The following is a 25,367-nucleotide window of genomic DNA, read 5'->3' as shown; positions in this document are numbered from 1 at the left end:
GAATCTTGTAGAATCTCTGTCCTGGCCTTCTGGCTGTATCAGGAATGCCTATCTAATTTTTCCAGTATGCTCAAGTTTCCAATAGGGAAGAAACTATTAGAAGGTTCTAATAGATATATAAGGTTTGAAACTTATAGACATAGTTAATGTCTTTAAAGTGGAGAGGAGAGCTAAACAGGGCTGTGATAACTGCCTGTGATAACCCATTTCTTGAGAAACCATATTATTGGAAAGTACCTGGAATTTCTCCAATAGCACAAGGATTATCCTAGCCAACTTTTAGAGTGAAGGGATTATGTAGCATGACTTTGAATAAGTGAGGAGGTGGGGTCAAAAAGGAGAAATAGTTTCAGGTTTGTCATTCCCAAGGAGATTCTCTCTGGGTAACCCATTCTAAGCAATAGTGTTATTTGAAGCTGAGTATGTAGAAACAGGAAAATGTTGGTGTTCATCAAAGGTTTTGGTACCAGATTGTCTGCACTCAAATCCAAGATTCAACATTTATGGACTGTGTGGCTTCAGGGAAGTTATTTACCTGCTGTATGTCTCAACTTCTGGTATTTAAAATGGGATTTTAATATGGGAATTCTAAAATGGGAATTAAAATAGACCAAGGCTGGTCTGAGGATTATATTAGATAATGCATGTAAAGGGCTTGGCACAGGGATGAGCCTGGTCTGCTCTTAATGCTTAATAAATGGTGGGAGGTTTTATTATCACTATAGATTATGCCTGGTGTCACTGGCACAAGTCACAATTATCATACACAAGATTTATTTGGCAAAGTTTCTGGAAAAAACAGGTGCTCAGTAATTATTTATTGAATTATTACTGTGCCAGAAATGTCATGATGAGAAAATAGTATGGTGTGGTTAATGGTTTTGGTTGAATAAGCTTGCAGGATTAGGGGTGCTTCTGGCAGGACAGGTGCAGAAGAGAGAGAAAATGGTAAGAAAAATGATTTGCTAGTTAGTGGAAATGGTTCAAGAGACCTAATTTTCCATTATAGCTCTGTCCCCAGAGAACTGTATGAGCTTGCACAACTCACCTTCTTCTCTGTGTGTCATTTCCTCATTAAAAAATGAGTTGAGACCAGATGAGTGGTTATTAAATTTGTGCTGGGGTGAGAAGCTTATCAGAAACTTGTTCAGACCTTACATGTCTTTTGGGTAATAAAGTCTAGTTTGGACACTAGCTGTAATTCAGAAACTTGTTGTGTGGGTTAATAGATAAGTGATCAATAATCCAACTTTCCCATTTCCTACCCTTACATAAATGTGGTGGGCTTATCCTAGAAATGTTCTAGGATATGACATTTATATTGCATATAAATGAAATAGAAGGAATGATTTTTAACTCTTTACTTAGCATTTATGCTATATATGAGACAGTGCTAGGAAATATCTAAGGATGATATTGATTGGGAAAAGAGAATTTTTTTTAGGATCTCTCTGAGACCATTTTAAAGCCAACATGATTGTTGTAGCCTTTGTATGTAACATAGAAAGATATCTTTTTGTCAGACCAATTGCCTTGGGCCCCAAAGTAACCAGTGTGGTCTTTTCAGTCTATATGAGGAACTTGGTGGAAGATCTGTACCTTTCTTGTGACCAAACATACCTATTACTTACAGAAGCTTTAGTGGGCAGCAGTAGACTGGCAGATGCGGAAGCAGGAATTGAGGAGAGAGGTTTGTTACATCTCAGTAGGAGAAATTGCATTCTTTTATGATTCTATGAAGCATAGAATTTTAAAAAATAGTATGGTGTTGATTCAGCCTGGCTAGCTAATTGAAGGAAGACTTACTCACTGGCTGAGTTCCCAGGGGAAAAGTTTCCTTTATACTGAGTCAAGTGTGTGGGACTCAGAATAGTAGGGTGGAAGTACACTGGACCAGGAATTGTGAGATCTCTGTCTTTTTTCCAGACTTGTTACTTTCTGTGTAATATTGGGCAATACTGACTTTCATTTCCTAATATATAAAGGAGAAGTGAACTAGCATTTCTCCAATAAACCTACTGGCTCTAACAGTTTGATCTCAAGATTCTATTATGTAATAATTGAAGCCTAACAGCATTAGAACACTGCAGATGGACCAGGTAGGTTGAAAAGGGTAGGGTGGGGAGAGAGGGTCTGCCTTGATTACTTAATCTATGTAGGAAAACAGAAAGGTCGCTGAATGTTGGCATAAGGGACTTTTAATCTTCACACTTCCTGAAATTCATGGTTACAGGAATATAGACTCAAAGAGAAGTGTCTGCACTGGGAGAATTAATTTTTCTTTGGAAAGAAAGTATTTTGAGTGAGTAGGAATATGGAGATGAAGATCCTTTAAATTTTAATCATAAAACCAATATTCTTCAAGAATAAAAAGATGTCAGTGAAGTGCTAGTGTGGTTTTAGGAAAGGGGTAATAAGTTCAGGTTTGCCCTATAGAAAGGTGATGCTTGCTGTACATGGTGTAGTGTATGCATTGGAGGTCAGAAAGACTGGACAAGCACATGCCTGAGGGGGGTAAGACCCTCATCTTAGGAAGACCTAGTGATAAATGGAGAGATTGGATGGGACAGAGAGATACCCAAATTTCTGGTTTGGTAACTGGGAGGATGGTGATGCCATTTGTTGATACAGGAAACACAGGAAACAGTAGAACAGGTATAAGAGTAGAAGATGTTGATTTATGAAGAAATAGAGGAAAAATTTAAGTTATATGAGGTTTTGATAAAACTTCTAGCTCTTCTCAGCAGTCAGATAATTTTAAAGTATGTTTTCCCCTCAGAAAATAATATTTGAATGTGTCAGTATGTTTTATTTTTTAATAGGAAGGATGACTGCTATGGAGACTAATGTCATTGCTCCCCTTTTGAACCAAATGGAACATTCTGGTTGGTCTGGTTCAGCCTTGAGGCTGAAGTCTACTTGAAGCCACCCTATCCTGGTCATAGCATAGGAAGTATAGGTGGGTAGGTGGTATTGAAGTGTTGTGCTTTTTGTTTTGCTTTGTTTTTACATTCTTATAACGGATGAGCCTAGAAACCTCCCTTTGGACCCAAACTCGATCATTTCTATTTCCATGGACCAAAGGGGGAATTTTTCCTAATTCTTAGTAGAAAGTACACAGAGACCTCCCAAAAGTATTTTCAATCACATTTAGTCATTTGATTGTTTGGACTAAGATAAAGTTAAAATGTGATATTTTCTCTCCTAGTGTGGCAATTTCAATGTATTAAGACTTGGAGAAATGGCTTTCATTCATTTGGATATCAGATACCTATATACCCTTCTTATTTGCACAGTATTTGACTGTACTTTGTCTTCAAACACTGAGATAAAAGGTAAATCAACACACTGGATGGGTTTTTAAAAATTTTATTATTATTATTTTTAAGATACATAGATCACACAAAATGTTACATTAAAAAATATAAGAGAATCCCATATACCCCACTCCTCACACCCCCCATGTCTCCCACATCGTGGATGGATTTTAATGGAGTAATTTTTAAATTAAGGATATTAACTCTCTTTTCAACTTATCTTATAGAAGTACATTTCAGGTAGATGGGTTATTATTGGAAACGTTTCAGTAAGTCAGTGCACAAAAGGTATGTTCTTACTATATACCTTTATAAGGTAACTAGTGATGATGACACATTTTGTGGGATAAAAGACATTTTGCAAACACTTTTGTGTAATCCTTCCCTTAAAACTGGGTTAAATAATTTAAAACGATTTTCCTGCTACCCAACTAACTAAAAGTTTTCTTTGATTACTACCGTTGATTTTTGAGACAATTAGATACTTTTTTTAACTTACAGAGCTTTAGAGTAAATTTTAAAAATCATTGTAGAATTATTAAGTCATGTCTAATGCATGTTTATTTTTGCAGAAGGTAATCAGAATAATGCATTTGACAAAGATTTCTAAACCTAACGATTGAAATAATGGGATTGTCATTTTATTCTCCACAGGAATCTTCTTTATGGGGGCTTGGGGGTCCTATATCAAATTATAATTTGTGCCATAATTTGTGTCTGTGGATTCTCCCCCTAAGCTCAATAAGCATTATGAAGTGAAGTAAGTATTAAAATGAACAGCAGTGCAGCAATGGGAGAAAAATTATTAGCAAAAAGTCAACATAAGGACAGTATTACTAGTTTATAGAATTATTGAATATATAAGACATGAACGTATATGCTTCATTCAGTTGCATTCATTAATTTACTTTTTGCCTCTGTAGATTTTCCTATTCTGGACTTTTCATAATAAATGGATCAACATTTTGTGACTGGCTTCTTTCACTTAACATGTTTTCAAGGTTCACCCATGTTGTAACATGTAACAGCTCTTCATTCTTCCTTATGGCCAAAAATATTCTATTGTATGGATATAGCACATTTTATTTCTCCATTCATCAGTTGTTAGACGTTTGGAAGTTATCAAAATTTAACAATCTGTGCCATAAAACAGAAAAAAAATAAAAATATTTTATTTATTTTATTTCAGTTAATCCTCCTCAGAATTTTGAGATAGTAGATCCTGGATATTTAGGTTATCTCTATTTGCAATGGCAACCTCCACTGTCTATGGATAATTTTAAAGAATGCAAAGTAGAGTATGAATTAAAATACAGAAATATTGATAGTGAAAACTGGAAGGTAAGTAAAGCATGCACTTGCAATATCCGAGTGATTCTTAGGAGTTTTCTGGTGTTTCCTGACTTCATTGTCCACTCCAATTCCCGTATTTGATTAACTATTATGAGAATATCACAATCTGCCAATCCTGCTGCTATCTCCTGTGTATTCTGTCACATTGACTATTAACGCAACCAGTGTTAAGTGAACCATTGGAGGGACAGGGAAAAATAATAAATACTTGGTTCCATGAATAGGGACTTGAAGTACACTTACATATTTTCTTACATTTTATAGTTATTTGTATATTTATATATTGGTCTTTAGACTTACTGAACTGCAAGCTTTTTTCTCTGTATAGGAGACAAGCCTAATTTATCTCTGTGCCCTCCCCAAGAACACGGCATGGTGCTTCTGCTAGGCATTGGGGATACAAGGATAAATTATGCATGATTTTCTCTTCCAGGAGCTCACAACTAGCCTGGTTTTCTTTAGCATCAAGTCATTTCATTTACCTCCAGGTTTTCACATTATACGATTCCTGAAAGTTTCATATTATATTTTAAATGTTATAAATCACTTGGCAATATCTATATTGATGTGAAAATCACCTATTTGATTTCATGTTGGTTATAGCTCAAGTTCCTGTCCATAAAGCCTTTTCTTTCATTCCAAATTATTTTATTATTTAATGAGAGTTTAAGATTTAAACAATCTTATGAAATGATATGATACAGAGGTAAGTTCTGCCATAAGGATGTCTAGGGCATTGTATCTGATAGTCATCAAGAGTGTAATATTAATAGATATAGGGAACTCTCCAGGGTATTAATAGCTTCTTAGCTTTATTTATGTGGCTTATTATACCATGGCCGTTTCTAAGCTTGCCTTTATCTCATCTTTTTATCACACAGACTATCATTACTAAGAATCTACATTACAAAGATGGGTTTGATCTTAACAAGGGTATTGAAGCAAAGATACAAGCACTACTGCCAGGACAATGCACAAACGGATCAGAGGTTCAAAGTTCATGGTCAGAAGCTACTTATTGGATACCTATACAAGGTTAAAAGAAAACTCTATTTTCATATTTAACACTTCCAGAACAATTCATATCAGGAATAATTTTGTCTCTTTACTCTACTGTACCAGATTATATGTACAATAGGATAATGTGACAGTGTGGCACAAAATAGAGTCCTTCTTAGGAGCAAGTGACTGTCCTGGTTGAATTCTTTAAACCAGCAGACATATTCTGCAAAACTTACTATATTGTTCCCAAAATTGGTATCATATTAGTAAATATGTATGTATTTGCTCAAATACTCAGTGTATCCTAGAATTATTAAACTAATACTTTTGCTTATGCTTACATTCATACCAGTTAATAAACTCACAAAAATTTTTTCATAATGCATACCCCCTTATAGTGAAGTGTATTCTAACAATTTCTTCTTGAAATATTCCTGATTATGTTGATTGCTAAATGCAATGGAGAGACCAAAGGAAATGAAATAAAATTACATAGTTGTTTCTCAAATTATTTATTGTTGTCCCTTTCAAGCATTCACAATTCATTCGTTCCTTAGGAAATTTAGAAACAAAAATTCAGGATATGGATTGCATATATTACAACTGGCAATATTTACTCTGCTCTTGGAAACCTGGCCTCAGTGTCCAGTTTGATACCAATTACAACTTATTTTACTGGTAAGTACTTTTATAGTTAGAATTCCATATTAGAAAAAAATCTATCAAAAATAATCCACACTATAAGTAACTGCATTTTCACTAATTTATATTCATTATATTTATTTGTTAGAGTTATATTTATGAAGATTACTTAAAACAATTTTTGAAATTTTCAATAGGAGTAAGTGGCTTTAGGCTATAACTAATGGAAAGGTTGCTATAGATGTAAGGAATGCAATCACTGCTTCTGTACTGGATTAAATTTTGCATCCTTTAAAAATTGTTGCATGTTTTATATTCTTGCCTTTAAAACAAGCAGTTATCTATCAAACTGGATCCTTTTTCTGACTTCTCTACCTTTTGTATACTTTCACTGAGGCTTTCAAACTTGGAGCTATCTAGACTCTTCTCTCTTCTTCATTTTTTGTTACTAAGTAATGTTGGTCGCCAAGTTCTGACACTCTTTTGAAAGGTCTTACTTCTGTTCTTTATTTCTCATCTCCACTGAAAGAAATCTACTTTAGGCTCATGTCATTCTGTTCTTTGGTGATTGCCTTGAACTCCAAATGATGTCTCTGTTTCCAGTCTCTTCCCTTCCTAGTCATCCTGAACATTGTAGACAGACTCATCTTCCCACATTGCTATTTTTCATATGCCAGTTCCTCATGCAGAAAACTACAATGGTTTCTCATTGCCTCCAGGATAAAATCTAGGCTGATATTCAAGCCTCTCCCTCACTATATCACTGCCTTTCCATCATTACCTTCTGCTATCACCAACATGATTATTCCACCCCATTTAGACCCATCTCTACATTTTTTTCTCATCCACATCATTACCCTTTATGACTTTGTATGCTTTGTCATCTGGAATGCCCTCTGGTTCTCCCTCTCTTTCATTAAATCTTATCTGTCCTTTAAGTCCCATCTGGTATTGTATTTCATTAATCCTTTACTGATCACATTAGCCTGTGTTCAGGTTTTCTCTGAACTATTACTCTTTATAATTCTTCATTATTTATTGTCCAGATAGTATTAAACTTTTGCTCATATGTGTATGCATTGCCACCTCTTTTAAATGTTAAAGGAATTGTTGAGCATAAAATGTTCCTTATATTTCTCTTGACTACTCTCACAATTCTGTCTTCATAGTTAGCTATCCCTAAGTACTCATTAAATAAATGACAAATATAATAGTAGCATTGGTAAATTGATATTTAGCAGAACTTACGTATTTTATTAAAAACAGAAAAAGCAAGGTATAATGATATGGTACTATTTGTGAGTTTTAGGCTTCAGAAATCATGACATTATTTCTTTAGAATAACAATGTATAAGCAATAAAATATAAGCAATTGGCATTCCTGAGAACTGCGTTCTAATTCTACTCGCATCAATTAATTGGCTGGTCACGGGAAAGTAATTTCCCCTTTTGGAGTCTCAATTTCCTCGTCTGGAATTAAATAGGCAATTTCTAAGATCTTTGTATCTAATTAATTTGTTCATTAGCCACCAAATATTTAGCATCTATTAAGTGACAGGCACTGTTCTATTTAGTGACGCTGTGCTAGAAAAAAAGTATAAAATGTGGACAAGAAAAAGTCCCTACCCTCTTTTACATCTTAGTTCATGTTTAACAGAACATAATTTTATCCTTATCTTAGTAGTGAAGCAAGGGATATATATTCACATCTTAGAGACTGGAAAATAAGAGTGCCATGATGCTTCTCACTAGCATAAAATAAATCTGTGTACAACCTGGAACTCAAGACTTCCAAACTCAAAATCAAGTGTGAACTAACCATAAACAATTCTGCATAAAGTGGATTCTGTAAAGTTCAAATATTTATACCAGCACCTAATCAGCTGCTATATTGGCAACATCACAAAGGGGATTTTGGTTGCTCTTAACAGATAGTCACATTTTGCACTGCAAGCTATTCTTTAGAAAAATAAACTAGACATTTTCTGTTTTGGAAATCAGTAGGGAAATCCCCCTAATTCCCATAAGATTTTTACTGGAAAGAGGTTAACTTTAAAGGTTGTGGCAAAATTTCTTGTCTGGGGGAATGAGAAATTGCACATTTACTTGCTAAAAAATTCAGCCTTTTAAATTTTTGCCTCCTCATTAGCTTTTTTGAGGTTTATCTATTGATGTTTGTTGTATCCTCAGAGGATTTTAATTTTATTAAACATAACAATATTTTCTATATCTGTTTTTATCAAATTTTTCTAAAATAATTTCCCTAGTACAATATAAAGAATCAATATCTCCCAAGATTATTCATGTAAACCCCTAGTTTTCTTTATTTGATTTATAAATCCTGTTTGTGAGTCAGCATAACTAAGTATGTGAGTAGGAATCCTTGACTTATCTTTGAGATTTCCTTAAGATTCCCACTTATATGTAAGCTCCATGAAGCCATGTATTATGTTTTTATTTTCCTTTAATGTATCCCTAACACTTACCATAGGATCTGACACATGGTAAGTCTTCAATAAATATTGCATATTACTAAATTATTTTTATTCATTTGATATCTTAAGATAATTGAAAATGGAGCACACTTATATAGAGTATATTGCTATACACAATTCTTACAATACTTCTTTTTACAGGTATGAGGGCATGAATCATGCATTGCAATGCTCTGAATATATCAAGGCTAATGGAAAAAATATTGGATGCAGGTTTCCTTACTTGGAGTCATCAGACTATAAAGACTTCTATATTTGTGTTAATGGATCATCAGATTCCAAGCCTATCAGATCCAGCTATTTCATTTTTCAACTTCAAAATTTAGGTGATATAAATAAAACTCAAGTATGTTGTTTCTATTTTAGGCTATTTACAACCACAAGGAAGGTGGAGGCAGAAGAGACCTAAGGAAATGAAAAACCAGAAAAATGACAGTCAACCATGTGTACCAGGGACTAAGTATACAAATATGGAAGAGAAAAAATTGAAAAAAATGATAAAATGCCCTTTTCATTTAGAACTCACAAATAATTCCACAGCTTCAAAGAACTGGTCTGCCACACAGCACTTTTTTTCCAGTGTTAGTGATAGAATAATTGTGGAAATACTTATCCCCATGACTCAGAAGGCAAATGGTTGGATGTTTTCTGAGTTTGTGTTTTCAGTTCTAACATTAATGAGAGTTAAAGTTTATAGAGTTAGCCAAACCTGGATTTAAATCTTGAATCTAATACTTTTTACCTATGTGACTTTGGGCAAATTACTTAATATCTCTGTTTCAATTTATCAGTAAAATGAGGATAAAACCTAATAAATTGGTTGTAAGACATGAGTGAGATAATGATATAAAATCATTGGTACAGTGCCTGCCTGCCTGCCACATCATAAGCACTAAATAATGGTTAGCTATTAATCAAATAGTGGTAATGGTTGTGGATGTTTTTAATGTTACAAAACAAAAATGATTGTAGTGATTTCAGTATTTTATCTTTTGTCTTGGACTTTAATATTCATTAATATGTGACAACAAAAAATGAGTTTCCAAGATAGCCAAGTTTCTCAGTAAATTAATATTGGTTGACAAGAAACTTTGATTTCAATTGATATCATAGGGAATAGTATTAAGCCACCTCATTTTTCTCTAGAGGCTTCTATTATTAAGTGTCCCCAGATTTAATAAGGGCTAGTGCTAAAGTCAATAGTTTCGATATTTGAATTGTTTCCTTTTGCTTTTCAGTGAAACCTTTGCCACCAGACTACCTAAGTATTACTGTGAAGAATTCAGGTAAAATTAACCTGAAATGGAGCATGCCTAGAGGACCCATTCCAGTGCAGTGTTTAAATTATGAGGTTGAGTTTACAGAAGATGATACTACCTGGATGGTATGAACATTGTATTTGTTTGGGAAAACCATAAGCATAATCTTTTAAATAATATAACAAACAGGAGAACCATAATCAGTTGCTATCCACATGTGGTATAGAACATGACATGTATCTTAGTTTAATTTTTAGAAAAGCCAAATACTGTGCTGGACAAAATAAATATGCTTGCAGTCTGAAAGTTTAATCAATTATACCAATTTTAAAGCTAATAAGACCTTACAGTTAATTCAGTCATTAGTTTCCATTTTTGTGTAACTAAATTAAATTTGCCAAGGGCCTTAGATGGATTGTAAAGAGGCCTTAGGTGAAACTACAACTAAAGCTAAAAGCAAATCAACCAACCAACAAACATAAGAACCACTTCTTGAGGAATAATTTTCATGTCAAAATTAGAGCAAAGTCTGGCAAAGCTACAAGGGAATTTCTCCTATAGGGAAAGAAGAACTGAGAAAAGTAGGCAATGGTTGCAGGATAAATCACCCTTAGCATCTACAAAGCAGTGATGCCTTTGGCCCCATATTGTTACATGTTAATTTTATTCATTGGTTTCCAATTTAGAGAGTGCTGGAGTCCAATAGGGGAGCTCCTGGTTCTACTTAATTCATTTCCGAGTCGGAGGAGAAAACTGAGTCCTAGGTAGATGAAGTGATTTATAATTAAGTTATACTGCTACAACTAGAAATCCAGATCTTATTCCCAGTCCACTTAAACCTTTCCCTTATGTTATGCTGGTTGGCAAGATAAGTTACAACAAAAGAAAAGCTGTTATTTCAAAGAGAACACTCTCCAACTTTTTGAAATGTAAAATAGAAGTAATTGCTTTAGTGATTTTTTTCTCTGATATAATGCAGTTTGTGATATCCTCATACTTGAAGGTGTCAGTTTATGCCAAAGCCTGAGCACTGTTACACAGGTCTGATTGCAAATAATCAAAGCAAAAATGGCAGGGAGGTTTATGTGTATGGGTTCTAGAGCCTCCAAAGAAACAACTTTCACATGATAGCTCTGTCTTTTGCTAATTTAGAATATGTACCATTTTCTTAGTTTATGGAATCTGGGAAATCTGACACTATTCCAAATACTTGGGCTTCATAAATACCATGGTTACCAGGAATTTTGCAGTCATATAGGCCCTGTACTATAAGTAATCCATATCACTATAGAAAAAATTTAAATATTGAAAAGTAGAAAAGAAAAAATGAAAAAAATCACCCCACCATTCAGAGAGGTAATTTCTCTTTAACATCATCGTATATATAATTCTAGTCTTTTCAATGCTTTTTCTGTAACAAAACCCGCTTTGAATATGACAGATCAAATGGGATCTGTTTAGTTGCAATGGTATCAAATAATGGCAGCTTATTTTTTCCTTGGCTTTCAGACTACCACAGTGGAAAATGAAATGTCCATCATGAGACAATCAAATGAAAGCCAACAAGTATGCTTTATAGTAAGAAGTAAAGTAAATATTTATTGCTCAGATGATGGAATCTGGAGTGAGTGGAGTGATGAAAAATGCTGGACAGGTATGGGATAAAAAAAATAAACACATAACTGAAGGTACTTGCTAGCAAAATTATTTCTCTTTCAGTGTATTTTGTAATTATGGAACTCAAAACACTCTTGCATATAAGTCTATTATAGTCTATAAACAGAAAACAAATTAGAAAGCACCTGAAGTGAACACAGATTTATTGAAAATCTATTGTTCACTTAGAACTAAGAGTCTTGTTATACTTCTATTATCAGCATTCTTGGTTTTCTTACTATCAGTAAATACAATAGTTTTTCATTTATTTTGTTGAGCAGGATCATAAATTTTAATCAGTGTTTTCATATACTTTCAATTTTCTAACTAACACAAGTTTTAGTTAAATCAAGAGTAGGTTGGCATACAATTGTTTTCACATGTCTAGTACTATGCCAGAGGAATATTTTTCTATTTAAGATGCCATGATTATCCAGCACTGATTTAAGATGATTTATGATAAAAGACAAATATATATTAAATAGAAATATAAACTTAAAAACTTAGAGAGTAAGGAAAAATGATTGCAACATTACTACTGACTTCATAGTAAAAATATCTAATACTTGTTCATAGTTGGAGGATACTGGAATTTCTACCAAGCATCTCCTTTCATGTAGCTCCACTGTAAAAGAATCCCTGTTTAACTATTATCTCCTTGTGAATACAGTGGTACCATTAACCTTTCATTCATCAAATATTTATTAAGCACTTGCTATATGTTAGGAGTCTATGGGCATTAGAAATTGAATAGAGAAGAAATCTCTGTCTTAATGGGACTTATATTTTATTCCTGGGTAGAGACAACAATAAACAAGCCAAACATATAATGTAGTCACTAAAGACTATAGAGAAAAATTAGGCAGGGAAGGTTAGAACTCACTTGACCAAGAGATAAATGGAATCAGGAAGAAAGTTTACTGGTTCCACATTTTTCATTTTTGTCTCTGCTAGAAGAAATCATCTATGGAACTGCCATTGAGAAGTCATGTCCTGAATAGAATCTTGTCATTAGTAAATGCATGGCTGAAAGTAGATATGGTTAAAATATCTTTCACAAGTTTTAGCCATAGTCTCAAAATATAGATCTTATTATGTATTTTATATACAATCTTAACAATGACATTAATAGCTGAGATTTCTTTGTACCCGATGGGTACCTGTTAGTACAATCTTAAGGATTTGGTGATTAGGAACAAAAAACCTCCTGAGTTGTATATGGTCTTAGGACTTTGAGACATTTCTTATCATATCGTTTAAGTTATAGAAAAATGGGGCAAATAAAGAATATCCTTTTTTAGATTGACTAGGTATGGGGGAAAGCAAGTGGTTGCCTTTATATAATTTGCAGAACATCAAAAAAGAGCCTTCTGCCTTCCCACTGTTATTTTAGCATTCCTGAAAATGTATATTATCAGTCACTTCTATGGATTACATCCTTGGAAATCTTAATTGAATTGAATATATGGATTTGATTGGCAATTTTCTAGGAGAAAACAATATCGTAAGGGAAAATAACAAAGATAAAAGGGGTGCAGAAGGAAAGATTGAGTGTAGAGTGAGTGTAGGGGCTGAGCGTAGAATCCAAGATGTTATGTATTACTTCAAAGCAAATGAGAGATAAAATTTTGAAGGATAAGCTCTGGCTACTTTTGAAATTTGTCTAGTGCTTACTTGTTTCTTGCTATACATAAGAACCTTTATAACCTCAACTTTCCTTTTCATGTCTAAAATATGAGAAAACTTAAAAAGTGTCTTAAAACCTCTGGAATGATCTCCTGATTCACTTTTAAGTCTCTTAACTATGTAAACTCATTTGTCTTTACCCCTTTTCCCTTTTGGTTGAGGCCTTTTTCCAGTTGCATTGGTAGTTGGTGCTTGGTAGCAATCCCTTGGTGCCAGGAAGGCTCATCCCTGGAAGTAATGTCCTAGGCTGGGGGGAAGGTAATGCATTTATGTGCTGAGTTTTGCATAGAGAGAGACCTCATTTGAGTTACAATGAGGCTCTCAGTAGGTAACTTATAGGCGCAGTACAACACTAGGCTGTTTCATTTTGCTTTTTTTTTTTAATTCATTTTTAAAAAATATTACATTCAAAAAATATGAGGTCCCCATTCACCCCCACCACCCCACCACTCCCCCCACAGCAACACTCTCCCCCATCATCATGACACATCCATTGCATTTGGTGAGTACATCTCTGGGCGTCGCTGCACCTCATGGTCAATGGTCCACATCATAGCCCATACTTTCCCACGTTCCATCCAGTGGGCCATGGGAGGATCTACAATATCCGGTAATTGTCCCTGCATAGGCTGTTTCATTTTGAAGAGTCAAATTTCATAAGTACAGTCACGAATATTAAGGGCCCATCAATGGACCATCTTTCTTCTCTAGTCATTGCCCCTATATTCAGGGATTCTTGCTGTTCCATTAAAGAATGTGGCAAAGCTCCCCAGGATTGCAATTTGATATTCTTTGTGTTATTGTGTGAATCTCTACCCACTATGACAATCTTCCATGAATAATTAAACACATTTATGTGCCTTATATATATTTCCAGGTGAACCTCCTCCCATATATCCCCCATCACTGACACCCTGCACAAAAGATCCTTCTCTGTCATAGTTGTAACCCTTCTGTGATCCAAAACTTCTTCAGAAAGGAAGCCAATAAAATAGTCAAATACAATTAATAGGATGATAGTTTTAAAAATAGGAAATCAAATGCAAAAAATTTAAAAATTATAAAGATTTGGAAGAATAAAAATAATGAAAAAAAATTTAAAAAGCTTTTTTGACATTGTCTTTCATAACTGTTAAACAAAAAGGGCCTTAAAAGACCAGCTCTTTTACTCACACAGTCACTTTTATTGAATTGCATATCTTGCTCACTACAGCATCATTAGATAGATATAATGTAAATATTTGACTTATTGATATATTTACAGGGCATGTTTGTCTAGTCACTTGGTTAGTATTTATCATTTTGTTATGAAAAATGCACATGGTTAATTTAAAAAAGCATTAAAAATTAACAATTGCCCTTTGGGGATTTTTTCCCTAATTGAAATAAAGCAATGTTACAGTTTAATAAAGCATTTTTATGCAAAAAGTGCAAAATTGAAGGAATGCTATACTCAGACATATTTTTGGTATATGTGCACTGGCATATATGGCAGAAGTTGTCATGTTTAATTTGACTCTCTGACATTTACTAGGTGTTAATTTACAAAACAATTCATTTCTAAAAATATAAACCTCTAACTCCTATGCTTCTTTTGTGATTTTTAATCCTAGGTGACATGTGGAAGAAAACTTTGATACATTTTATCGTACCAATTGGTTTAATCTCCTTATTTATTTTGTCAACAACTTTTCTGCTTATGTATAAACAAAAAGCTTTACTTAAAATGGTAAGCTATATAACATAATATTTAATCTGATTCTGAGTAGATGACAAAAATGTTTTGCATTTAGAATATATGGACCAACATTGTATAATTTTGTTTGACTAATATAGACATATGCTTGATATTGTATGGCATATGATGATATCATCCAAAAAGACAGTAATTTTAAAAAATTATCCTAAAATGCTACTTTTTTATGTGGACATATTTTATCTAAATAGAAAAATAAAGCTTTAGGACCTGAAATATCATTTACCTCTAGATTAGGGAATAGTATAAGAAATGTGTGACTTAAATGAACATCAGTTGGAAGATACTTTTAGTGTGTCACAGATACAAGATCACATAAAAATTATAAAATCTGTTGCCTGCTTTCTAGGAGCCCACGCTCTAGCTCAGGGAGTTAGGATACAGAATCATTAGATGATTTTTAGATAATTGCTATTTGAGTGGTGCAGACAATGTTACAGTTCCAGAGGATGAAGAGATCACTGTGACTCGGTGGGCTTTGAGGAGCTGTGAATTCAAAATAAATATCTTTATGCCAAATATTTTATTAAAAATAAATAGAAATATTTTTGAAACACTTCACTTTATTTCCCAACTGAGGCTTTTTTGCCTGTTTCTGAGTTAGTAAATCTCAGGGAAATAGTTTGTGTTATTAATGACTATTTGTTGATAATGGAGTTCTTTTTAAATTTCAGCTTTTTGATTCAAAAAAAGAAGTTTTCTCCCACCAAGAGATACTTTGTTGATTTACCGGTTTCCAGTCATATAGCCAAATGATGTTATGTATGAGACATTAAACTGCATTTTTTCCTCAAAATGTCAAAATATTTTATTTTAAAGATTGGCATTTTAAAATAGGCTTTAGAGTACTTAAACACTCAGCTAGTAGTAAATTTTCTAGATTCTATTAACATTTTTTCTCTTAAATCCATGGCGAGATTGCTGCATGAATGGAAGTCTAGGGGTGGGACAGATTCTATTCAAAGATGTATTGATTATTTAATGTGATTTTGTAACTTACACTAAGTCATAGAGATATTGCCAAATCTTGGAAGATGGGATTGTAGTTTGTTAAAATTGCATGTAGGGTCAAAGTGTTCACCATGAATAAGATTGTTTTATTTCACAATTAATCTGTAGAAAGGATTAACAGGAAACAAGACATTTTGAATACATTTATGTAAGTACTTCACATTTCAGGAAAGAAAAAATTGGAAGGAATGCATACTTAAGAGGCTGAAAAAAATGAAATGATGAAGGGTCATATTTGGAAATTCAAAAGTCATAAAATACACAAGTAATAGCTTGGGAATTTCCTACACCAGTTAGTAGGCATTATTTCCTACAGCCATCCTTCTGATAGTGTGATTTATTTTAGTTCAGCAACCAAAAGGAACAGTCTCTGAAATTAGTAAGAAGCCTTTTAAGAGCACATCCAATCTTCAGATTAATTGACATTTGAATTCTAGGAGAGAATATGACCAACTACTTATACACAGCTGTTTTAAAATTTAGAGAATAATGAACTGCAGATTACAATCAATGGCCAAGTTTTATTTTAGATAAACTCCCATTTAACATTCAGAGCAGCTCTACTCTCTGGTCCACAGACCAATAGTGTGGACAAAACCTGGGAGATTGTTAGAAATGCAGAATTTTAGTCCTTTAACCTACTCAATCAGCAATCTGCATTTTAAATACATCCCCAGGTGATACATTTGGACATTCAATTTTAAAAACAATGAAAATGGCTAAAATAATGTAGTGGAGAGATAAACCTAAGTGTATGGAAACTACAGCCTTGACTATCATCTCTAAAAGGGAAATAAGATTTAAAACTGAACTGTAAACCAGAATACCAGGTTTTACCATCACTTTTAATTAATGACACTATGCACCACCATTTCCCTAAGTAGACCTTTAAAACCCCTGTGACAATATGAATTAAGATAAAATAATATTGACAGTTGTTCTCAAACCAAGCCTTGCTTAAATTCTTAGCATGTTGAATGTTGCTGGAAAGAAAGAAAGGATGTGGAGGGGGAGTTCAAGTCTTGGTAAGGAAACAGCAGACAAACTCATCCTGAGAGGTTGAAGTGGGTCTTAACGACTTAGTATTCCAATTCCCCGTTTCAGAGCAGGCATAACAGGCCCAACTAATCAAATTTTTCCTGGAATCACTGACATAAATCTAGAAACCCCAAGCACAACCATTCCAATAACCAAGTGGCACCAAATCTGGACAGAATTGAAATTTGCAAAAGGACCCCTAGAACTCTTGATGTTTAGCGGTGAAAGTATATTGACTTTTCAATGTTATGCTAAATTTTATGCAAAGGAATTTTTTATTTCTTTGTTTGTTTTCTTTGCTTTATGGTTTTGATTATTGTCCAAGTGCTTGGAATACATATGATGCCCTGGGCCATGCCAGACAAATTTGTCTTCTGCCATGCAAGGCTGACCTTGTCTCTCACTTTGTCTTGCTTCATACTTTGAAATCCTCCCCCTAGTACCTCCCACATAGCACAAATCCTCCTGGAACCTACCATAGACCTAAAAGCAATAGGGATATCTTGATAGGTATGTGACTTGTGGAGTCACACAGAGCCCCATGATTTAATGTTCTGCTGTTACCATCATTTAATTCTTAATAATTAAAAAAATATTTTTAAAGAAGCTTTTGATTACATAAATGTTACATAAAAAATACAGGGGTTTCCCTTATACCCCACCACCTCCCTCTCCCACACTTTCCCACATTCACAAAATCTTTCATTATTATGGTATATTTGTTACAATTGATAACCACATATTGAAGCATTGCTACTAACATGGACCATAGTTTACATTATAGTTTATACTCTGCCCCACACAATTCTATAGGTTATGAACAAACTATATAAAGGTCTGTACATGTTATTGCAATATCATGCAGGACAATTCCAATGTCCCAAAAGTGCTCCCATGTTATACCTATTCTTCCCTTTCCCTCCCCTCAGAACCTCTAGTGGCCACAGTCTTATATCAATGATAATAGTTCTTCCATTGCTAGAATAATAATAAGTATATGATAGAATAACAAGTCTACTTTAGTTCATTGTTCATTCCCCAATCTTGATGATTTTGGGTTGGTGATGTCCACTCTTTCTAAAGAGAAGAGGCTTAGATTTTGTGGGGAAGATGGATAAAACTATCTTGATTGCAGTTCCAGACACTATCTTCCTTGGGATGGGCACTGTCCATCATTATCTCCTTGTTAGTTGTCCTGGGTGAGTCCAATGAACTGGGGAGTAGGTATTACAACTCTGCTGAGATTTAGGTCTAAACTGGCACATGAACAGACCAAAGACTTAAGTCCCTGGGACATATAATTAACAAGTATAGTGCTAATTTTAAGTTCAAATAGATGGGGCCAAAGAGCCATGTGTAGGGAAATATAAATGAGTCTAACTCTGTTACACTGGGAGCATGAATCCAAAGTAAGGCCCACTGACAGGGTGCCAAGTTCCTGAGCTCTCTGCCCTACTTATAGTGTCTAGAGTATCTGTCTCCCTCAGGAGACCTATTATTTGTGGTATTGTTTATTGTGGCAGTCAATAAAATCCTGCTGAGAGGTGCTTAAGTGTAACCTCTGGAATGACCTCTGTACTCACTTTGAAATCTCTTAGGCATAAAAACTCATTTGAATTTAATGTTTCCCCCTTATGGTTAAGATATTTTTCCATATGCATTACTAGTTGGCACTTGGTAATAAACTTAATAATTTTTAAAGAAGGAGCCCTGTCTTAGTTTGCCAAAGGGCTGCCCATGAAAAATACCTGAAATAGTATGGCTTTTATAATGGGAATTTTATTTGAGATAAAAGCTTCCTGTGAAATGTCTAAATCAAGGCACCATCAGAGATGTTTTCTTACAAAAATCCTGGCATCTTGCCATGTGGTGATCAGGCATATCAGTGCTGAACTCCTCAGTCTTGAGCTGCTCCTTGGGCTCAGACCTTTAAGGGCCTCTTTCTGTGCCTCTGTGCTCTGTTGATTCCAGACTCTGGGACCTCTCTAAATCTCTCTGGGCATCTCTACCTTTCTGTAGCTGTAGCCGAACCTGGGTTCCAATCTCACACACCTGAGTCAAAATGGCAGAGATCCTTTGTCTTGTGTGTCTTCTTCTGTGTTTCTGTTTATATAAGACCCATTAAAAGGGTGAAAATCTAGCCTGTGTCATGATTCACTGAAGTACTCCAATCAAAAGAAATCTAATCATGGGAAGCGGACTTGGCTCAATGGATAGAGCGTCCGCCTATGACATGGGAGGTCCGAGGTTCAAACCCAGGACCTCCTTGACCCGTGTGGCGCTGACCCACATGCAGTGCTGATGTGCGCAAGAAGTGTCATGCCATGCCGGGGTGTCCCCCGCGTAGGGGAGCCCCATGTGCAAGGAGTGTACCCTGGAAGGAGAGCTGCCCAGCATGAAATAACGTGCAGCCTGCCCAGGAGTGACACCGCACATGGAGAGCTGATGCAGCAAGATGATGCAAGAAAAAGAGACACAGATCCCCGTGCCACTGACAAGAATGGAAGCGGACACAGAAGAACACACAGTGAATGGACACAGAGAGCAGACAACTGGGAGGGAGGGGGAAGCAGAGAGAAATAAATAAAAAAAAACACAAATCTTTTTTAAAAAGCAATCTAATCAAGTGACCTAAAGTGAATATACTGCAATCAATGGGTACCACACCTACAAGAATAAATTAGTTTTAGAACAACTTTTGGGATTCAAAAACGAAAAACTGCCATACTCCATCCCCTGAATCCCAAAAAGACATACACTTTCTATATGTAAAGTGCAGTCATTACATCACAATATTTCAAAAAGGCTTAAATCACTTCAGTAGCAATGCTGTGTACCGAATCTCATAAAAATCAGTTATGGGCATGCAGCTTATGTTGGGGCAAAATTCCCCTCTGACTGTAAATTTGTGAGACCTAGAAAACAAGTTATCTCCTTCCAATATACAAAGGAGGGACATACATAGGATATGCATTTGCATTGCCTGAAGGAGAAATTTGGAGGGAAACAGGTGTCAGAGATCCCAAACTTTTCCAAAATCCTGCAAGGCATACTCCAGTAGACCTTACAGTATGAGACTCATCCTTAGAATGATGGTTTCTTCTCCTTAGGGCCTTATGGAGGTCTACCTCTTCCAAGGGTTTGCCAGGTGGCCACCTTTTCATTTCCACCCTTGTCAAGCATCTGGGTGGTGGTTCAGCTCTAGACCACACCTTCTAAGAACATTGAGGCAATCGGCATACTTTCCTCAGTTTCTGGGATACAGTCTCCTTCCCTTTAGTACAGTGGGTGGTGGAAACAGTCTCCCTAATCTCTAACATACAGGCTCAACTCTCTCAGAATAGTGGAGTAGTGACCTAACTATCTAATCTTCAGGGAATGTGTTCCACCTCTCTGTGTCCTGGGGCAACCAAACTCTCCCTGAAAAATGGGCTGGAAGATCCACCCTCTAAAAATGTCAGGGCAAACTCACCCTTTCCACACATAGGTGGGGTTCCTCTATTGGCCTGAGAAGATGTCCCAAGTAAGTCTGGACCTCAACTTCCACATTTTTTCCATATCTCTATCTAAGGAGACTAACTTAATTTAGAATGGAAAGTGGAGAGGTTCAAGCCTAAGGGTGCTGTCACAACAATGCGGATCTTGCTGATGTGCGATTAAGAGGAAAATGGGAGCATTGGGAACAAAAGGGAAGACAATGGTTGATAAGATTGCAGTTAAAAGAAGCAAGCCAAGAACCTTGAAGAACTTCAGTGGAAGAGGCAGGGCTGACATCTGCAGTAAGTTCTAATATGGAAGGGCACTTCCCCCATTAAAACCCTTTACCTCCCCTCCTCCCCATCCCTAACTGCTACCTTTTCAGTCTGGGGCCTCCATCAAATGTTAGGCATCTGGGAACTCTTCCCCCACATCCTCACTATTTGGAAGAACTCCCAAGAAAGAATTATTAAAGGATTGGCCAAGGTCAGAAGACAAGAATTTAGCCTCAGTGTACTGCGACTATGTTCAGAACCAAAAGTAAGACCTTATGGTCCAGAATTGGAAATACACCATTTGAAATTAAGAGTAGCCCAGGAAATCCACATGATATGAGCACAAGCTATATGGATCTCAATCACTGTCACCCGGAGAAAACAAAGGAAGAAAGGATTCATTCGAAGGTTTAAGCCCTATCTGGAAGATGGAGATGATTTTTTAAGGTTACAATTCCTTGTAAACTGGTTTCTGGACATGTTTGTCAGTGAAGAATCTTCTGGTTTATCTCAGATTTTCTCCACACATCTGAAAACAGATATATCCAAAGAGACACAACTGTCCTGACTGGGAGGTTGGTTGGCACCACTGGTACCTTTACTGGGTAGAGACCAGGGCTGCTGCTAAATAACCTACAATGAACAGGACAGCCTGCCTCTTTGCTCTGACAAACTACATGGTACAAAATGCCAGCAGTGCAGATACTGAAGAACTGTAGTTTATTTTTTAAAAATTGTCTTTTTAAAAAAGATAACTACATTGTACAAAATGTTACATTAAAAAACACAAGAGATTCCCAAGTACCCTACTCCCCACACCTCCACCACACTCTTCCCACATCATTGTTCCCTTTCATCAGTAAGGCCCATTTATTGCATTTGATAAATACACCCTCGACACTGCCACATCTCATGCACCACAGTTTACATTGTAGTTCACACTCTCCCCCAGTCCATCAAGTAGGTTATAGCAGGATATAGAATATCCTGCCTCTGTCCCTGCAATATCATTCAGGTCAACTCCAAGTACCTAAAATGCCTCATATCACACCTCTTCCTCCCTCTTTCTGCCCTCAGCAACTCCCGGGGCCACCATCTCCACAACAATGAGACAATTTCTTCCATTGTTAGAGTCACAACAATTCTATAGTAGAATACCAGTAAGTCTACTCCAATCCATATTATATTCCTCCATCCTGTGTACCCCAGGATGACAATGTCCACTTCACCTCTAAATTGAGAGGGGGCTTAGATCCCACATGACTGATGGATGCAATTCTCCTGCTTATAGTTATAGATACTCTCGGGTCCCTGGTGGGGAGGTTCATACTCAATTCCCCATCAGCTGACCTGGGTAAATCCAACAAACGAAAGAGTAGGTGTTGCAAATCTCATGTGGCTCAGGGCCCAGCTGACACATGTTCGGTCTAGATTCAATTCACCTGAGCATACACAAACCCCAGCTCCAATTACAGGTTCAGTAAAAGTGAGAGAAGAGGCATGTGTAGAGAGGTCACATCTGAGTCCAAATCCATCACACTCAGGAGCACAAATTCCAAAGTAGGGCCCACTGACAGGGCAAGGATGTCCAGAACCATCTGACATGAGCATAGAACCTGTGTCTCTGTAGCCCTCAGAAGCACCAGTACCTGGGGTTGTATCTCCTTTGGCTGTCTCTGGGATCTTGCTGAGATGTGTGTAAGCGTGACTCCTCTGATGACCTCCTGACTCATTTTGAAGTCTCTTAAACATATGAACTCATTTGTCTTTACCATTCCTCCTTTTATTTGGTCTTTTTCTAGTTGCATCCCCAGCTTGTGATTGTAGTAATCCCTTGGCTTCAGGGAGGCTCATCCCCAGGAGTCATGTCCCATGCTGGGGAAAATGTAATGCATTTACATGTTGAGTATGGCTTAGAGAATGGGCATATTTGAGCAACATGGAGGCACTCAGGAGGTGACTCTTAGGTAACCTGCAGCTCTAGGCCTAGTTGAAATTTCAAACATAGACTCATAAGCATAGTCATCAGCATCAAGGGTCGATTATTGGACCATTCTTCCTCACTGGTCTTTGCCCTTGCACTTGGAGGATTGTTGCTGTGAAGAGCTGTAGTTTAGAGAGAGAAGCAGAAAATTGTTGCTTTTCAGGAAAAAGATACCAGAAGGGTAAAATGGACATTATAAATGACAAAGAATAGAGCTGAACAAAAAAGAGGGGAAGTGGTAAAATTCTAGTTCTTTATGAAATGCTAGTTCCTTATTTTATTTTTTTGTCTTTATTTTTTAAATATTTCATTCAAAAAATATTAGGTCCCCATATACACCCCATCCCCTTCACCCCTCTCCTTCCCCCAAAGCAACAATCTCCTCCATCATCATGAGACATTCATTGCATTTGGTGAATACATCTCTGAGCACCACTGCACCTCATGGTCAATGGTCCATATCATAGCCCACACTCTCCCACGTTCCATCCAGTGAGCCATGGGAGGACATAAAATGTCTGGTAACTGTCCCTGCAGCATCACCCAGGACAACTCCAAGTCCCGAAAATGCCTCCACATCTCATCTCTTCCTCCCATTCCCCACACCCAGCAGCGACCATGGCCACTTTCTCCACACCAATGCCATATTTTCTTCGATTACTAATCACAATAGTTCATGAATAGAATATCAGTAAGTCCACCCTCATCTATATTCTACTCCTCTATCCTGTGGGCCTTGGAATGGTTGTGTCCACTCCACAATGATATCAAGAGAGGGCTTAGATTCCACATGGATGCTGGATGCAATCCTCCTGCTTTCAGTTGTAGGCACTCTAGGCTCCATGGTGTGGTGGTTGACCTTCTTCAACTCCATGTTAGCTGAGTGGGGTAAGTCCAACAAACCAGAGTGTAGGAGCAGAAGTTTGTTGAGGCTCAAGCCTGGCTATCATATGGTCAGTCCAGAGATTCAGGTCCCCTGGGTATATATTAAACCCCAGCACCAACTACAGTTCTGGTAAAAGTAACAGGAGAGACTTGTAGACAAAGATTACATCTGAATCCAGCTCCATCACACAGAAACACAAACTCCAAAGACGGGCAAACTGAGATGGCACTGAACTCCATCTGCCATGACCATAGAACTTGTGGATCTCTGTACCCCTCAGAAGAACCAATACCCCGGGTTGTATCTACTTTATCTGTCTCTGGGACTCTGCTGAGGTGTCCATAAGGACAACCCCTCTGATAACCTCCCAGCTCTTTTTGGAGACGCATAGCCCTATTAACTCATTTGTCCTTCCATTTCCCCCTTGATTCAGGTCAAAAAGCATTTTTAACTCCTGGTATTGTATGTAGACTGAGATATTATGCTAGTCCAAGTTGATCCTTTTATTCAAGGTAATTTTCTAGTTACATCATCAGCTGGTACTTGGTAGTAATCTCTCAGCACCAGTGAGGCTCATCTCTGGGAGTTATGTCCCATGCTGGGGGGGAGGCAACACATTTACATGCTGAGTTTGGCTTCGAGACTGGCCACATTTGAACAACACGGAGGCTCTCAGGAGGTAATTCTTAGGCACCCTGCATCTCTAGGTCTTGTTCTTATTTCAGGTGCACAGGCTCACAAGCATTTTCATTAGTGTCAAGGGCTCATTGTTGGACCTTCCTTCTTTTTTGGTCTTTGCCATTGCACTTGGGGGGTTGTTGCTGTTCCTTTAGGGACTGTGATAGAGCTCCCCTGGCTAGGAACTCAGCACTCCCTCAGTTGTTTTTGATTGTTTCCACTATGAAAATATCCAGACAATTTAATGTACCCTGGATATATGTCCTGGAGAACTCCCTGTCAACCATGTGTCCCCTGTCAATAACATCCCACACCAGTATTCCTCCACTGCCATTGCTGAAACTCTGTGATCCAAAACTTCCTGAAAAGTGAAGCCCAATATATTGCCAGGTTCCCTTAATAGTGAAATGGAATATAGTGAAGAGTTTAAAGGTTAGATATAGAATACATATTAATTTGCAAAATTATGGGAAAAATAAATTGGGGTATCAAAAAATTTAAAAATGCAAAAGCTTTGTTTTTGATGTTTTGCCTTCCAACACTGGAATAAGTGTTGCCCTGTATGCAAATTGACAAGGCAACTATTTCTGTCTTTTCCTCAGTGTCTACGTCCTGTCTTTTTCTTTACTTTGTTCTAATTATTAAGCTTATCTTCAGAAGAGTTTGAGATCACAGTAAATCATATATACAATATACAGTACTCCCACATTTCCAACATAAAACCTTTTCCCTTCACAGCAATAATCTTTTAACATATTATTACTATATTTACTGGAACTGATGTACAGATATTGAGACAATAGTTTTCAAACAAGGTAACATTTGTGTTTACATTGTGGTTTATATTTTAGA

At 36.4% G+C, this 25,367-nt stretch overlaps 1 protein-coding gene across 1 annotated transcript; it reads left to right on the top strand.

The window, feature by feature from the left end:
• The first annotated feature begins 2,830 nt into the window (after positions 1-2,830).
• Positions 2,831-15,962, top strand: IL13RA2 (interleukin 13 receptor subunit alpha 2). Its single transcript, XM_004456088.2, has 10 exons — positions 2,831-2,959; positions 3,209-3,335; positions 4,507-4,658; positions 5,552-5,705; positions 6,230-6,350; positions 8,951-9,135; positions 10,048-10,193; positions 11,578-11,722; positions 15,024-15,139; positions 15,841-15,962. Exons 2-10 carry the CDS (start codon positions 3,242-3,244, stop codon positions 15,889-15,891), a joined length of 1,164 nt encoding a protein of 387 aa, XP_004456145.1. The 5' UTR covers positions 2,831-2,959; positions 3,209-3,241; the 3' UTR covers positions 15,892-15,962.
• Positions 15,963-25,367: the final 9,405 nt, after the last annotated feature.

This window comes from Dasypus novemcinctus, chromosome X (genome assembly GCF_030445035.2).
Source record: "Dasypus novemcinctus isolate mDasNov1 chromosome X, mDasNov1.1.hap2, whole genome shotgun sequence".
Lineage (NCBI taxonomy): Eukaryota > Metazoa > Chordata > Mammalia > Cingulata > Dasypodidae > Dasypus > Dasypus novemcinctus.
Note: the sequence above shows the minus strand (reverse complement) of the source record. Positions and strands in the feature narration are given on the sequence as shown.